General features: G+C 38.1%; 1 protein-coding gene across 3 annotated transcripts in view; it reads left to right on the plus strand.

Moving 5' to 3' along the window:
* The window catches only part of SAMHD1 (SAM and HD domain containing deoxynucleoside triphosphate triphosphohydrolase 1), a 49,336-nt gene that overhangs the window by 26,795 nt on the left and 5,999 nt on the right, over nt 1-16,542 (plus strand). For all 3 annotated transcript variants that reach the window (XM_081292504.1, XM_081292505.1, XM_081292503.1), the window contains 8 exons: nt 513-613; nt 734-842; nt 3,023-3,114; nt 4,447-4,562; nt 7,663-7,802; nt 10,098-10,193; nt 14,273-14,377; nt 15,421-15,558. In XM_081292504.1, coding sequence (XP_081148630.1) covers nt 513-613; nt 734-842; nt 3,023-3,114; nt 4,447-4,562; nt 7,663-7,802; nt 10,098-10,193; nt 14,273-14,377; nt 15,421-15,558 — 897 coding nt within the window. The remainder of the gene's footprint in view (nt 1-512; nt 614-733; nt 843-3,022; nt 3,115-4,446; nt 4,563-7,662; nt 7,803-10,097; nt 10,194-14,272; nt 14,378-15,420; nt 15,559-16,542) is intronic.

Consider the following 16,542-nt stretch of genomic DNA (forward strand, 5'->3'; position numbering starts at 1 on the left):
ACATACCAACAAAGATGTTGTGTCCGCCGAGAACTAAAAAAAAAAAAAAACAAATATTAAAAAAAAAAAAAGAAAATATAATGATATTAAAACCCTTTCAATAGTCTTAGCATTTCATTTATATGTAATATATGTGTATATGTAGATAGATATCATATTTATAGATATATATCATGTTCATAGACTATAATATATACATTGTGTGTGTGTGTGTGTGTGTGTAGTGTTAGGGATTAAACCCAGGTCTTCACATATGATAAGCACACTTTCTACCACTGAACTACATCCCCAGCCTGAAGTTTTAGTATTAATAGGATATATACCTTAGCATTTCTTTTCCTTTTCTACTTGTATAAGAAACTAGTGGAAGGAAGAAAGAGTAGAACCTTCTAACTTATCTATTATTCTCAATCAATATCTATTTATAATTTGCAAATTAATACAATTGCTTTGTTTTATAAATAGATTTGTTGCCAATCTAAAAATTTTAGTGGATTTTTCTTTTCTTCCAGTGGCCATATACAGGACGTCCTAAAGAGAAAAGCTTTCTTTATGAGATAGTGTCTAATAAAAAAAATGGCATTGATGTGGATAAATGGGATTATTTTGCCAGGTATGCACTGAATACTTTAGAAAAATTGGTTAAAGTCTTTTTGCAGATTTAGCATTAGTATTTATTTAAAGTAGTTTCTTAGTTGAAAAATTTCATCTCTTTGCTTTGGAATCTTTCTAGGGACTGCCATCATCTTGGAATCCCAAATAATTTTGATTACAACCGCTTTATTATGTTTGCCCGTGTCTGTGAAGAAGGTAACGAGAAGTGTATTTGTATTAGAGATAAGGTAAGCTATGACCCGAGAAACAAGAATAATGTAGTTCCTGGTCTGAAATCTAAAAATAACCACTCAACAATTTGGAAAAATTGGTAAACCATCAATCTCTTTACTAAATGTTTAACATTTGTAAATACCCAGAGGCTCTTTTTACTTTTAAAATAATTGTTAGATGGGGCTGGGTTTGTGGCTCAGAGGAAAAGCGCTCGCCTAGCATGTTGAGGCACTGAGTTCGATCCCCAGCACCATATAAAAATTAAATAAAGGTATTGTGTCCACCTACAACTAAAGAATAAATATTTTTTAAAAAAATAATTGGTAGATAATAATGATAAAGTTAATTTCAGCACTTGATGTACCTGTGTTGGCTTAAAGCACTGTTTCAAGTGCTTTAGATGGATCAGCTCAGTCCTTAAGAAGCCTAAGAGAAAGATGTTATTATTATCCCATTTGTTTTAGTCTCTTCTTTCTTTTCTTTATTTATTTTTTGGTACTGAGGATTAAACCAGGGATGCTTAACCACGAGTCACAACCCCAGTCTTTTTCATTTTTTAATTTGAGACAGGGTCACACTATATTGCTTAGGGCCTCACTAAATTGCAGAGGCTGACTTTGAACTTTTGATCTTCTTGCCTCAGGCTCCCAAGTGGGATTGCAGGTGTGCACCACTATGCCTGGCTTTAGTCTCTTTTTTGTTGCTCTAACAAAATACATGAGGCTAGCTATTTTATAAAGAAAAGAGGTTTATTTAGTTCACAGTTCTGGCAGACTAAGAACATGGCACTGGCATCTGTTCAGTTTCTGTTAAGGATTATGTGCTGCTCCAGGCATGGTAGAAAACCAGGACAGGCAGGTATGTGCTAAAGAGAGTGAGAGGAAGTGCCAGGCTCACTTTGTAATCACCGTTCTCCTAACCCACTCTCACAGAAACTACAATAATCATCCTTTCATGAGTGTGGAGCCCCCGTAACCTAGTTACCTCTTAAAGGTCCCACTACCTCATAACACTGTTACTTGGGACATACTTTTAGCATATTTTGGTGGGGACAACCCATACTTAAACCATACCATCACTTAACAAGTAGCAAATTGAGGCACTGAGAAGGAATACATTAATAAGTGGTCAAACTGGCATTTCAACCTCATTGGGTCCCTGCTAGATGACAGTCTTGTAACAAAAGAGTGATATGGTATGACAGAAAGGTTTTAAGAACTTAGCCAGGCACAGTGGCACACATCTGTTATCCCAGTGGCTTGAGAAGCTGAGACAGGAGGATCATGAGTTCAAAGCCAGCCTCAGCAACAGCAAGGTGCTAAGCAACTCAGTGAGACCCTGTCTCTAAATAAAATACAAAATAGGACTGGGGATGTGGCTCAGTGGCTGAGTGCCGTGAGTTCAATCCCTGGTACCACCCCCCCCCCCAAAAAAATGAAGAATTTAGGAATATTAATACCTATTTCCTAGAGTTATTAGGATTAAAGCATATACTTAAAATGTCTAGAACAACCTGTGGGCTGGGGGTGTAGCTTAGTGGTAAAGAATGTGCTTAGCATGATGAGGCCCTGGGTTGAATCCCCAGTACCAAAACAAAATCAAAAAACAGAACCTGTCACAGAATTAGAACTCACAATATATTTTTATTTACTAGGAATGAAAGTTTCAGGGCTGGGTCTGTGGCTCAGTGGTAGAGCACTTGCCTGGCACATGTGAGGTGCTGTGTTGGATCCTCAGCTTCACATAAAAAATAAAATAAAGGTATAGGGTTCACTTTACAACTAAAAGCAAAAATTTTTTTAAAATGAATGAAAATTACATACCAGTAAATAGCTTTTGATACTGGGGGTTGAACCCAAGGACATTTTTATCACTGAGCTACATACATTCATCCATTCCCTAGTCCTTTTTATTTTTATTTTGAGACAGGGTCTATTAAGTTGCTGAGGCTGGTTTTTAACTTGCAGTCCTCCTTCCTCAACCTCCGAGTTTGCTGAGACTACAGATATGTGCCACTGCATCTGCTTTTATAACCCCCCCCCCTTTTTTTAACTGGACTCAGGGATTTTGATGAAATAGCTGCACACATGTTCTTGTCTAGCATCATCCTATTTCCCTGTCTTATATACTTATCTACTAACAAGATTAACATAATCTGATTCTACACTAATATTTATTTTGTGTTTTCCTGCAGGAGGCTGGGAATCTATATGATATGTTCCACACACGGAATCGGTTACACCACAAAGCCTATCAACACAAAGTTAGCAACATCATTGATACAATGTAAGAAATTTAATTGTTACTTCCCTACAAAATTCTCTATGGCACTTTGCCAGTTGAGATTTCCAGATAAAATCAAGTGAATTTTTAAGTGAGTAAATCTGAAGTGATTTCCTTAAACAAACAAAATCTAGTGTAAACTTAGTTGGAGGAAGAGTAGAAAAATGTGTATGGGGTATAGATGGAGGAAGGAAAGTAGAGCTGGCCCAGGCTAGACATGAAGAGGCAGTGCTGCAGTGGACCTCTGCCCCATTAATTACACACGAGGTTTAGTCACCAAGGTAATAGGAAGCAGGACATGAACAACTGACATTGTTGTGAGATTAATAACAAAAATTAATTTTAAGAAGTAAGAGTGATGTCTGTCCTTGTGCTGTCAAACATTTATCAAAATTAATAGCATATTGGGCTGGGGTTGGGACTCAGTGGTAGAGTGCTTGCCTAGCATATGTGAGGCACTGGGTTCAATTCTCAGCACCACATATAAATAAATAAAAATAAAGGTCCATTGACAACTAAAAAAAAAAAATTTTTTAATTAATACATATAGTAAAACCAATAGGAATTTCATCTCTTTTTCCCTAATTCACTCAGAACCATAGCAAAGTCTGTATATGACTCACCTGTGAGTTCTGACCCCAATCAAAAATTGGGGGCTGGGGTATAGTTCAGTTGATAGAGTGCTTGCCTAGCATGTACAAAGCCCTGGTTCTAATCCCCAGCACAAAAAAAAAAAAAAAAAAAAATTCAGTGTTTAACCCATAGAAATTTATCTTTACCTCTGTTTTTTACATATTCTTTATCATGTTAGTGTGATTGATACTTAGATAAAAGTTTGTTTTTTAATCAGAGAGCCTGAGACATCTGAGTTCAAAGCCTGGCACTGCTTCTTCCTGGCTTGCTTAAAGGAAAATTACATTATTTCTGTGTCTACAAAATTGGAGCTGATTATGCCTGTCTTTTTATTAGAAAAGTTAAATAAGATAGTGGTATCCAAAACCCTGCCATAGTTCCTGGAGCTTAGTAAGCACAGTAACTCACAGATCACCATGCACTTATTTAATCTAATCAAGAACCAGTTGTTGGGGCTGGGATTGTGGCTCAATGGTAGAGCACTTGCCTAGCACGTGTGAGGCCCTGGGTTTGATCCTCAGCACTACATAAAAAAAAGAATAAACAAATAAAATAAAGTTATTAAACAACAAAAAAGAACCAGGTATCTTTAGAACATTGTACTTCAAGATTTTATTTTTCTAAAGTAGAAAGATACCCTTCAATGAGGCATAAAGCAAATATTCAAAGCTTTCTAAGTAATTTTCACATAATCTACTTTAGGATTACAGATGCTCTCCTCAAAGCTGACCCCTACGTAGAGATTACAGGTGCTCAAGGAAAAAAATACCACATTTCTACAGCAATTGATGACATGGAAGCCTTCACTAAGCTAACAGGTAAGAACTAGAAGATAACATAGATGGCCCATCTCATAGATAGTGTAAGCTGTCCCTGGATTGCAAATGGGTTATTTTCCAAATGTTCAAATATATTTTGCCCTCCTAAATGATTATATATTCTTAGATTTGAGTTTTATCTCTGCCTTTTAGTAACAAGGCAACCACAGTAAAGTGATTTAATCTCTCTGAACCTTAGTTTCCTCATGAAGAAAGTATACAGCTGGGGATATAACTCAATGGTAGAGTGCTTGCCTAGCATGCATAAGGCACTGGGTTCAATCTTGAATATGAAGCGGGGATATATATTATCTATCTAGCATATAGTTCTGTAGTGATGCTTAAATGAGACAGAGTTCCTAATATATACTTGGAAAGTAAGTATTCAAAATTCATTATTATTTAGTTTATAACAAAACTAGACTACAAAAAAACTTTCAACATTGTTTTCATTCTAAAACATGGGATGATAGGAATATCTCTCCATACTTTGGCAGAAACAATATCTGCAGCTTAGGGTGAGAGAAAATAGGTGAAGATGTGGCAGCTAGTTTTTTAAGCTTGGAAAGTGTAGATTGGGAAATAAAGATCAATAAAGTAAAAAAGTAGGCCTCACTAAGTTGTCAAGGCTAGCTTTGAAGTTGTGGTCCTCCTGTCTCAATCTAGAGTTCTTGGTTGCAAGTCACAAAATTGATTCTGTTCAACTAAAAATACAACTAGAAAGCAATCAGTAGAAAGATGAGAATTTCTGAAGATGGACAAAAATAACAGAAGCCAAGTGGCCTAAGAAACAGATCTGGCTTTTGCCTCTAATCCCAGCCACGAAGGAGGATAAGGCAGGAGGATCACAAGTTTGAAGCCAACCTTGGCAACTCAGTGAGACCCTGTCTCAAAATTAAAAATAAAAAGGGTTGGGATGTAGCTCAATGGTAGAACACCCCTGGGTTCAATCCCCAGCACCAAAATAGGAAAACAAACAAAACAAAACAAAAGCTGCTGCTTGCCCAGGTGCTTCCCAAGGTCCTACTGTTCCAACATGCATAGATTCTGTTTGCAGCCCACCACCAGAACAAAACTGAACCAGATCTTCTCAAACTATCTTTGAAGAACCAACTTTTAAAGTTTCTAACCCCTTGTAGATTGATACTTTCTGTAAAATATGGTAAAAATGAATTACTGGGGCTTGGGGTGTAACTTAGTAGAGCACTTGCATAGCACATTAGAGTCCCTGGCTTCAATCCCAGCACCATTTAAAAAAAAAAAAAAAGAGAGAGAGAGAGAGAGAAAGGAAGGGGGAGGGAGGGAGGGAAGAAGAAGAAATTACTAGAAACATCTGAAGATTACTACGTTTACTGACTGATAAAATTTAACATAACCACTCATGGTAACAGAATACTTTATAATACAACTACCTGAACTTTTCTAAATGTCAACATTTTGATAAACAAATCTAGTTCCAGATTAAGAGAATCCATAAAAAGCATGACCCCCTAATATTATCCTTATACTTGATTGATTTCTCTATCCAACAAAAATCCTTAAGTTAAATTACTGAGACAAGTAAATAAATTTAAATGTAGATTATATGTTAGATAATGCTTTTATATCAGTATTGAATTTCTTGTTCTGTGTGTGTGTGTGTGTGTGTGTGTGTGTGTGTGTGTGTATAGTATAGTATTGTAGACTGAAACTAGGGATGCATTACCACTGAGCTACATCCTGAGCCCTTTATATTTTTTATTTTGAGACAGGGTCTTGCTAAGTTGCTCAGGACCTCACTCAGTTGTTGAGGCTGGCTTTGAACATGGCGATCCTCCTGCCTCAACCTTCCAAGCCACTGGTATTATAGGCATGCACCACTGCACTCGGCCTGGCTAAAAACTTTTAATGGGGACTGGGATTGTGGCTCAGTGGTAGATCGCTCTTCTAGCATGTGTGAGGCCCTGGGTTTGATCCTTAGCACCATATAAAAAATAAAATAAAATAAATACAATAAAGATATTGTGTCCAATTACAACTAAAAAGTAAATATTTAAAAAAATTCTCCATTATTTAAAAAAAAAAAAAAGCAGGGCTGGGGTTATAGCTCAGCAGCAGAGCACTTGCCTCGAATGTGTGAGGCACTGGATTCGATCCTCAGCACCACATAAAAATAAAGGAAATAAAAAAGTAAAGCTATTGTGTCCATATTTTTTTAAAAAACATTTAAAAAAACTTTTAATGAAGCAAATTTTCAAAATTCTGTGTATTCATCACTTAGCCTCAACAGTTATCAACATAACAATTTTACTTTTATCCACCATATCTACCCACTCCCATAAAAATTATGAGACTATTTTGAAGCAGATCCTAGATGTAATTTTATTTGTGTATATATAGGGGTAATTATCTTTTGTAAATAACAACAATAAATCAATCTACTTTGTGTACCCATTCCCAAGCTTGACAGGCATCAGTCAACTCTAGTGCCATCTTATTTTATCTCTCTCCTTCCCATGCACTGGATCACCTTGAAGTAAATCCAAGTCTTCAACTGGAACATTTTTTTCCAGGTTTTATTGGTACATTATAATTATATGTAACAGTAGGATTCAAATCCACACATATGCACACTATAACTATAATTGGGTCAATTTCATTCCCCAGTTCTTCTCCCCCCAACACTTTCTCTCCTCTACTGGCCTCTCTTCTATTTTTATGGGATTTCCACACACAGACACACACCTTTTTTTTTCTCTCTAGTTTCCATCCTATGACAGAAAACACGAACTGGAACATTTTTCTTTTCTTTTTTTTTAAATACATTGCTAGAGTCCTAATGTGCCTATATTTGTGAATTGCTTCTTGAAATCATTTCAGGAGTAGAGCGGTAGACATGTCTTTAAATCTTGCTCTTTCATTTTATTTTTTTTTAAAGAGAGAGAGAGAGAGAATTTTAATATTTATTTTTTAGTTTTCAGCAGATACAACATCTTTGTATGTGGTGCTGAGGATCGAACCTGGGCGGCACGCATGCCAGGCGAGCGCGCTACTGCTTGAGCCACATCCCCAGCCCTTGCTCTTTCGTTTTAATATGACTGCAGTTTCATCACATTTGCAGATAACATTTTTCTGGAGATTTTATACTCTTCTGATCCCAAATTGGATGCAGCACAAAAGGTTTTAAAAAATATTGAATACCGTAATCTATACAAGTATGTGGGTGAGACCCAGCCAGGAGAAGCAAGGAAGATTGAAAGGGTAAGTTGAATTATCAAGCATCTTCCCGTTGGTGAAAAGTTATTGCACTCTCGGTCCTCCAAGAGGAAACCATTAATCAGTCAAAATACCAGTGCAGAAGGAAGGTGCTGGGTTGTGGCTTAGCGGTAGAGCGCTCGCCTAGCACATGTGAGGCCCTGGGTTTGATCCTCAGCACCACATAAAAATAAATAAATAAAATAAAGGTCTTGTGTCCATCTACAACTAAAAAATATTTTTTTTTTAGTTGTAGATGGACACAATTTATTTATTTATCTTTATGTGGTGCTGAGGATCAAACTCAAGGCCTCACACATGCAAAGCGAGTATTATACCACTGAGCCACAACCCCAGCCTCAAATAAATATTTTTTTAAAATAAAAAAATACCCGTGCTCGATACTATGCTCTTTGTATTTATTCTCATTTAATCTTCACAGCAACACAGTATTCTTAGGCCTTTGTCCTGTATGGGAAATTGAGTCTTGGCTAAGGTTAATAACTGGCTCATGTGCACCAGTCAGCAAGGATTCAAAGCCAGGCCTGACTGCAAACCTTCTCTCTCTCATCCAGGAAGACAGGGGTCCTCAGATTTTGACTAGATCCAAGCACAGAAAAATGAACATAAGGGAATATATCTAAGGACCCTCAAAATAATGTACCTGTATGAGTGTCATTGAGTCTCTGAGGATCTGTTTTAACTATCGTTGACCCTTGAACAGTGCCAGGGCTGGGGGGTATTAACCCCCATCAGTCAAAAATTTTTTTATGATTTTTGTCTCCCTACAAAACTTAATTACTGGTCTGGGGTTGTAGCTCAGTGGTTGAGAGCTTGCCTTGCATGCATGAGGCACTAGGTTCGCTCCTCAGCACTGCATAAATAAATAAATTGATCAATTAATAAAGTAAAGCTATTGTGTCCATCTACAACTTAAAAAAAACTTAATTACTAATAACAGCCTGCTGTTGACTTTACTGATAACATAAACAGTGAACTTGGAGAGGTTATATTTTTTACTTCAGTAAGCAGTTTCCTGGAGAGAGGTAATTGCTCTCGCCTTCTCCTTTAGTTCAAATGTCTGTTTTCACCTCCAGTTTAGTAAGTTTTTTGTTGTTGTTGTTTGCCAGAAAGCCATACATGAGTCAACTGATAACCATGCCCTACCTCATAGTCATTTCTTGGGTTAGATTTTATTTCCCCTTGTTTGACTAAAAGGTTAGTGTCATTTTTTTTTTTTAATGTGAAGTTTTGTTATGAAAATTGTTCTATTTTTTTAATAGGACAGCATTGGTAAGAGCTATAATTCTATAATTGTTAGGGATAGCACTAACTTTTTTTTTTTTTTACCAGAGATTAAAATCAGGGCCCTATCTTCAGCCCTTTATTTATTTATTTAGAGACAGCATCTCACTAAGTTGCTTAGGTCCTTGTTAAATTGCTTGAGGCTGGCCTTTGAATTTGGCAATCCTCCTGCCTCAGTCTCCTGAACTACTGGGATTACAGGCATGAACCCTGCCCAACTCTAACCATTTTTCTTAATGAAGTAACTTTTTGTTGCTATTTTCCCCTTTCAGTACTGGGGATTGAACCCAGGGGCACTCTACCACTGAGCTAGATCCTTAGCCTTTTTTTTTTCCTTCCCTAGGGGTGGAGGGTAACCGGGGATTGAACTCAGGGGCATTGGACCACTGAGCCACATCCCCAGCCCTATTTTGTATTTTATTTAGAGCCAGGGTCTCACTGGGTTGCTTAGCACCTCACCATTGCTGAGGCTGGCTTTGAACTCGTGATCCTCCTGCCTCAGCCTCCCAAACCGCTGGGATTACAAGCATGCACCATTGTGTCCGGCCTTATTTTTTCATTTTAAAATCAAGTCTTACCAAGTTGCCTAGACTGGGCCTCAAACTTGTGATCCTCTTGTCTCAACTTCTCCAGTTACTGGGATTATAAACATGTGCCCTTACACTTGGTATGGAATGTCATTTTTAGAGAGGGAACCTTGTTTATTTGTTTGCTTGTTTGCTTTGGTACCAGGGATTGAATCCAGGATGTTTTACCACTGAGCTACATTCTCAGCCCTTTTTATTTTTTATTTTGAGACAGGGTCTTGCTAAACTCCCTAGTGCCTCACTAATTTGCTGAGCTGGCCTTGAACTTGTCATCCTCCTGCCTCAGCCTCTTGAGTTGCTTGGATTACAGTCTTGCACCATTGCACCCAGAGAAAAGGAACTTGTTTGTGGCACAAGTACTAAATGATGCAAAACTGGATTTCTAACATGGTAATCTCATCTTTTCTAGAAAGACTATGAACACCTTCCAAAAAAGGTTGCTGATGCTAAACCTGATGGTATATTCCTGGAGGCTGAAATGAAGGCTGAAGATTTCATAGTGGATGTAAGTAATTGGCCAAATAGACTAAATGAAGAATTTTTTTTTAAAGGCACAATTCCCCCACATTATAAAATTAGTACATGTTCGTTGTAAAAACTTGGAAAAATACAGAAAGAAGGAAGGAAGAGAATCACCTGTGGTCTCAGAACCAACATTATTTACTGGTTTTAAAATTTTCTTTGTGCTGTTTTGTCAGTATTTTTTTTTTTTTTTTTTTAAGAGAGAGGAAAGGGGGGGGGGAGAGAGAATTTATTTATTTATTTTATTTCTCGGCGGACACAACATCTTCGTTTGTATGTGGTGCTGAGGATCGAACCCGGGCCGCACGCATGCCAGGCGAGCGCGCTACCGCTTGAGCCACATCCCCAGCCCTTGTCAGTATTTTTAATATAATTGTCTTGTGATTAATAGAACACTGTATATTGATTTTAAAAATTTCTTTGATCACAGAAGTACAACATGCCAATTAGTTTTTGAAATTGCCTACATATATACGCAAAGGAAAAAGTTTAGTTTTTTTAATTCTTATTTTCATAAAGGCCACAGTATCTTCTTGTATCTGATGAGAAGCCAAATAGCTTTCTTATGTTATTTTTTCTATAGGAAATGCTTTTTAAAGTTCTGCTCCTCTGAAATTTGAGGACAGTGTTCCCTTTATTTGTTTTTCCCTAAGCCTCTCCTCTGTTACTTTCCTGCTGGCAAATCCTTGAGTGAAGGGCAGTCTCTCCATGTCATTCTTTTTGGCAAAGGATAAGATGAGTAAATGAGTGGTCCATGAGCCCACTGTCTGTTCGTCTGGCTCATAGTGAAGTGCCTGGGATCTTTAGGTCAAGCTGCAGTTTCCTGTTTAATTAGAGGAAGTTCCACTAGAAATAAAGGGATCTCTTATTTTGACTTCCTGAGACTCTGAAAGACTTCACTTGCCAGAACGTCTTCCCTGGGCTCTTGCCTGCCTGCCCTGCCCTCACTGCTTTCCTCAAGGGACTGTCTTGTCCTTAGTGCAGTGGGCAATCCTCATTGTCCCTCAACTTCCCATCTGGTTTTTCTCTCAAAGTGTGGTGTCCAGATGGATGTAGGACCAGAGATACATAAAGGGCCCACACATAGGAGAAGACGTACACATGGCTGTCAGACTTAACCTTACCAATAATCAAATAAGTTGATGCAGCAGTGAACATTTATTTTTTAACTTCAGACTTTTTTAACTTCAGACTTGTGAAAACAAAAAGTGATAAAAAATTCTGGGATAATAGAAGTATGTGAATGTAGAAGGGTAAACTGGTACAAAACACCAAGTCAGAAGGCCTTTCTGGTATTAGAATTGACCCAGAAATCCCATTCCAGGAATCCATCGTAAAGGTGTGATCCTCTTGCACCAGCCATCTGTTTTCTCCTCAGTTGACACTGTTGGCGCAGGTCAGGGTCTTCCTCTCCTGTGTCTCTGCCACTGTCCTGGGCGGCCTCCTGCTCTGTGTGGAGCCAGCTCTTCAGTCTCTCCATTTTGTCCTCAGAGACCTCACCCACTTCACTTCTAGCAGATTATATTTTGAACTTCACCAACACTTCACCAAAACTACCCTCTCTATAAAATCACTAATTTAAATATCCTGTGTTTTGCCCACAAACCCCTTTCCTCTCCATTTGCTTGATCTTCGCTCATCAGGGCCTCCTGTCATCTTGTACTTTCTGACAGCTTGTCAGTTTTCTCTCTTTTTCCTCCAGTGTAACTTGGATTTTGTGATTTGTTAAGTTGGTTGATTTCTACAGTCACCTTCAACTTCTTTACCTAGCAAAGGCTGAATAACGTAATAGCCTAACAACCTGAATTGAATCTAAATTTCTCCCTACCTGTACCTGGCACACACATGCTGCTGGAGACATTCACTACACTGCTGTAAGTGCAAGGTCACAACCTCTGTCCTTTTTGCAGGCTTAGTGCAGTCTGTAGTCTCCATAATGACTATTTCAAATGGTCTTTACTTCTCTCAGACTTCTACCCATGCTCCCCAATCCCAAGTGTATTCACCCTTAGTGTATAACCCAACCTTGATCCTTATTTCAGAGAAAGTACATATAAGCCATTTAGTCAGAGCTCCCTCATCTTGCATTACTAAATAAGCAAGCTTGCTTCCACCTGCAGTTCTATTTAGTTTTACCTCTATTACAGTGTGGAAATGTCTTCCTTACTAGTGATTTAGGAGGTAAGCTTTCTACTTAGTTCTAGAGTAGCACTGCCCAACAGAACTTCATGTAATGACAGAATTGTTCTGCATCTCTGCTTCCTGTCTCTGCTGGCTATTGAGCCCTTAAAAGTATGGCTGCTGCAACTGAAAAACTAATTTTTTTATCGTATTCAATGTTAATTGACTTTAAATTGTTAAAAGTCTTATGGGGTGTGGTGGTTTGTGTCTGTAGTCCCAGCTACTCAAGATGCAGTAGGATCACTTGAGCTCAGAAGTTTGAGGCCAGGCTAGGGAACATAGTGAGACCTTATATAAATTAAAAATGAAAATCTAGGAACCTCATGGGGCTGGTGCCACCTCATCCAGCATTACAGCTGGAGAGCCTCCACAGTGCATCACTTCTTGTGGAACCTATGCTCTCACTTCTCTCCTGCCTCCTTTGGACTTTCCCATCAGAAGGTAGACAGTCTTTGATCTTAAGAAAATTCCAAATACCACACTCCTTTTAATCCCTCTCCTGCCCTTCAGGGTAAAATTCTTGAAAGTTGTCTCTCCTTACCTTTTTCTTTCTTTCTTTTTTTTTATATTTATTTTTTAGTTGTAGTTGGTACAATATCTTTAATTTATGTATTTATTTTTAATGTGGTGCTGAGGATCGAACCCAGAGCCTCACCTGTACTAGGCAAGCACTCTACTGCTGAGCCACAACTCCAGCTCCCTCTCCTTACCTTTCTGAGGGTCCCAAATCCTTTTCCAGGTGCAGGTTGAATACTCTTTATTTAAAATTCTTGGAAACCTGAAGTGTTTCAGGTTTCAAAATTTTTCAGATTTGGAAATATTTGCAAAGAGTTTACTGCATTTATTAGCATTCTAATCCAAAAATCTGAATTTCAAAATGTTTCAAAATCCAAAAATGTGAATTTCGTGTCAGTACCCAAAAAGTTTCAGATTTTGGGTTTTCCAATTAGGGGTGCTCAACCTGTATTTTTTGGCTCTGTTTAACAGCCAGACATCTTAAGAGTTGTCTTCATTTATTTTTTATTTTCTCATTTATTCCTAAATCTTTCTTCTGTCGCCATTATTATACTACAACTACTCTTGCCAAGATCAACAATAACTTTGTTGCTAAATCCATCAGGAAGTTTCTGGCCCTGCAGCTTTGGAGTTGTTTGTTCTTCCTAGAAATATCTTCCTACCATGGTAGGCCTGATTCAATACTGCCCTCTGAGTAAAGCCACTTTCCCAGGAAAACATTTCCAGTCATTTGGTAGCATCCAGGCTACTTTATACCTTAGGTCAACTGTTAGAAAGATTCAAAGCATCCTTTGCTTTTCTTGGTAGCTCATATAACAGATGTGGTTGCTTTGTAACTTTTTAATTGTTTGTTCAATTTCAGTCTAGGCCACATGGTCTGTGGTGGCTGGGATTGTATAAAAAATGTGATATATCTAGTGTCTACCAGTGTCTTATCACATAGTAGAATAACTTTATAATATGTTGAACATGCAGATATATTTCCTCCTTCCCCCAAGTTTTTAAACCAAGTTCCTGTAGCTGGTCATGCACTAGAGTTATTTTTATTTATTTATTTTTTTTAAAGAGAGTGAGAGAGGAGGGGGGAGAGAGAGAGAGAGAGAATTTTTTTAATATTTATTTTTTAGTTATCGGCGGACACAACATCTTTCTTTGTATGTGGTGCTGAGGATCGAACCCGGGCCGCACGCATGCCAGGCAAGCGCGCTACCGCTTGAGCCACATCCTCAGCCCAAGTTATTTTTATTCTACCATATGGCAACTTACTAGTATTCTTACTTCTGAACCCCCAGAGGACTCTGATCTATTTCTTACAATGATCGTAAATTCAATTCTTATGATTATGTGATTACTTATTGCTTTAAGGTTATCAACATGGATTATGGGATGAAAGACAAGAATCCAATTGATCATGTTCGCTTCTATTGTAAGAGTGACCTCAGCAGAACCGTCAGTATAGATAAAAGTCAGGTAACTACTTATGTAAAATAAATACCATTATAGTGGTACACATTTGGCAAACCTTTATAGTAAAATTGCATTTTACATGTAGGTAAGATTCTAAAGTCCATGCTTAATATTTATTCTTTAGTTTTTAGGTGGACACAATATCTTTATTTTATTTTTATGTGGTGCTAAGGATTGAACCCAGTGCCTCATGCATGTTAGGCAAATGTTCTACCACTGAGCCACAACCCCAGCCTAGTTTATCTTTATTATTAAAGTCTATCTTTAGGGCTAGGGTCGTAGCTCAGTGGTAGAGCACTCATCCAGCATGTGTGAGGCACTGGGTTCAATCCTCAGCACCACATGTAAGTAAATAAAATAAAGGTATTGAGTCCATCAGCAACTAAAACTATTTTTTTTAAAGCATATCTAGGTGAGACCATCTTAACAATAGCTTTTCCTGTTTGTTAAACATCAGTGATAATGCAGTGTTTTGCTAAAGGTCAAGTGATGATTCTGGTGGGAGATGGATGCTGCATGGTTGGAATCTCAGCTTAAATTTTTCTTTGGATTATAACTGGGATAAAATTGCAAAGTGATATAGTACTTTTTTTATATTTATTTTTTAGTTCTAGGTGGACACAACATCTTTATTTTACTTTTATGTGGTGCTGAGGATCGAACCCAGTGCCCTATGCATGCCAGGCAAGCATGCTACCTCTTGAGCCACATCCCCAGCCCCAATATATAGTACTTTTAATAAACCTCAAAAACAGTGCTCAGGCCAGAGATGATGGTATATACCTATAATCCCAATCTTGGGATGTTGGGGCAGAAGGATCACAAATTTGAGACCAGCCTGAGCAGTTTAGTGAAACCCTGTCTCAAAATAAAAAGGGCTAGGGGTATAGCTGAGTGGCAGAGTACCTGCCTGGCACGCACAAGGCCCTGAGTTCAGTCCCCAGTGTGGGAGATGTTGCGGGGGGATGCTCAAGCACCTGGGGAACAGCTGACACCTCTAATTTATGAGTTCAAGGTGACAGTGGAATCTTTTCTCTCTTAAATAGGTTTCACAGCTTCTACCAGAGAAATTTGCAGAGCAGGTGATTCGGGTGTATTGTAAGAAGAAAGATGAAAAGAGTTTGTTTGCTGCAAGACAACTTTTCGTTCATTGGTGTTTAATCAACAACTTCAGCAAGCCAAAGGTACATGGCCTTATTGACATACTTCGCATATTCTTTAAATTTTTACTTTTTTTTTTTTTTTTTACATTCTTTAATTTTTAAGGAAAGTCATAGGAATCTTTTCCATCTACTGAAAAGTTGGGGGCTTTTTTTTTCGTAATGGGATTTGAACTTAGGGGCACTTTACCTCTGAGCTACATCCCCAGCCCTGTGAATAGTGCTTTATAATAGTCTCACTAGTTGTCTTATCCAGGCCTCCCAATGACCCTGGCAGATGAGTCATAGTGTCCCCATCTTTTAAAGGTTTCTACAGCTGAATAGTTAACTTGTTTAAGGCCACATAAAATTGATAACTTGTTTTATTGTTTTTTTGACAATACTGGGGACCAAACCCAGAGCCTCAAGTGTACTTGGCAAGAATTCTATTTCTAAGCTCTACCCCTTGCTCAATAACAAGTTTTTTAACTTGCTATTTCAAGCTCAGGGTTTCCAACGTGGTTAATTTGGTATGCCAATAAACTTTTTATATTTTCTAGAATGAGAATAGAGAGATGGAAGAACCAAGGTACAGTTGCCAACCCTATAAAGAATGTTGTTAAAATTGACTGACATGGAGGAGGCGACCAGCACAGAGAGAGTGGCCACTCCGTGTATGTTGACTGACTGAATGTAATTGGTAGTGAGATGCAAGGGTCAGTGTGGTTCTTTGTGTCACAAATTCAAAGAATGAGATCCATGGACGCGAAAGATGAAAGCAAAGAAACAGGATTTATTAAAGTAATAGAAAGAAAACAGAGGTCCTGCAGCAGGAGGGATCCCCAAGAGAAGGGTTGCCTACCGGTCTGTTGTCTAGGGTTTGTATGATAAGATTAGAGGAGAGATAGGTGACCTTGAAGACCATAGGCTAGAGATTTCAAAGAAGTGGGTCTTTGAGTCCAGTTATACCAGGGCATTCATCCAGTCAGGGTGTTGATTACTTGCAGCTTCACCTCAGGGACTAGCTCA

This window comes from Spermophilus citellus, assembly GCF_964194105.1.
Source record: "Spermophilus citellus genome assembly, chromosome: 4".
In the NCBI taxonomy this organism is placed as follows: Eukaryota; Metazoa; Chordata; class Mammalia; order Rodentia; family Sciuridae; genus Spermophilus; species Spermophilus citellus.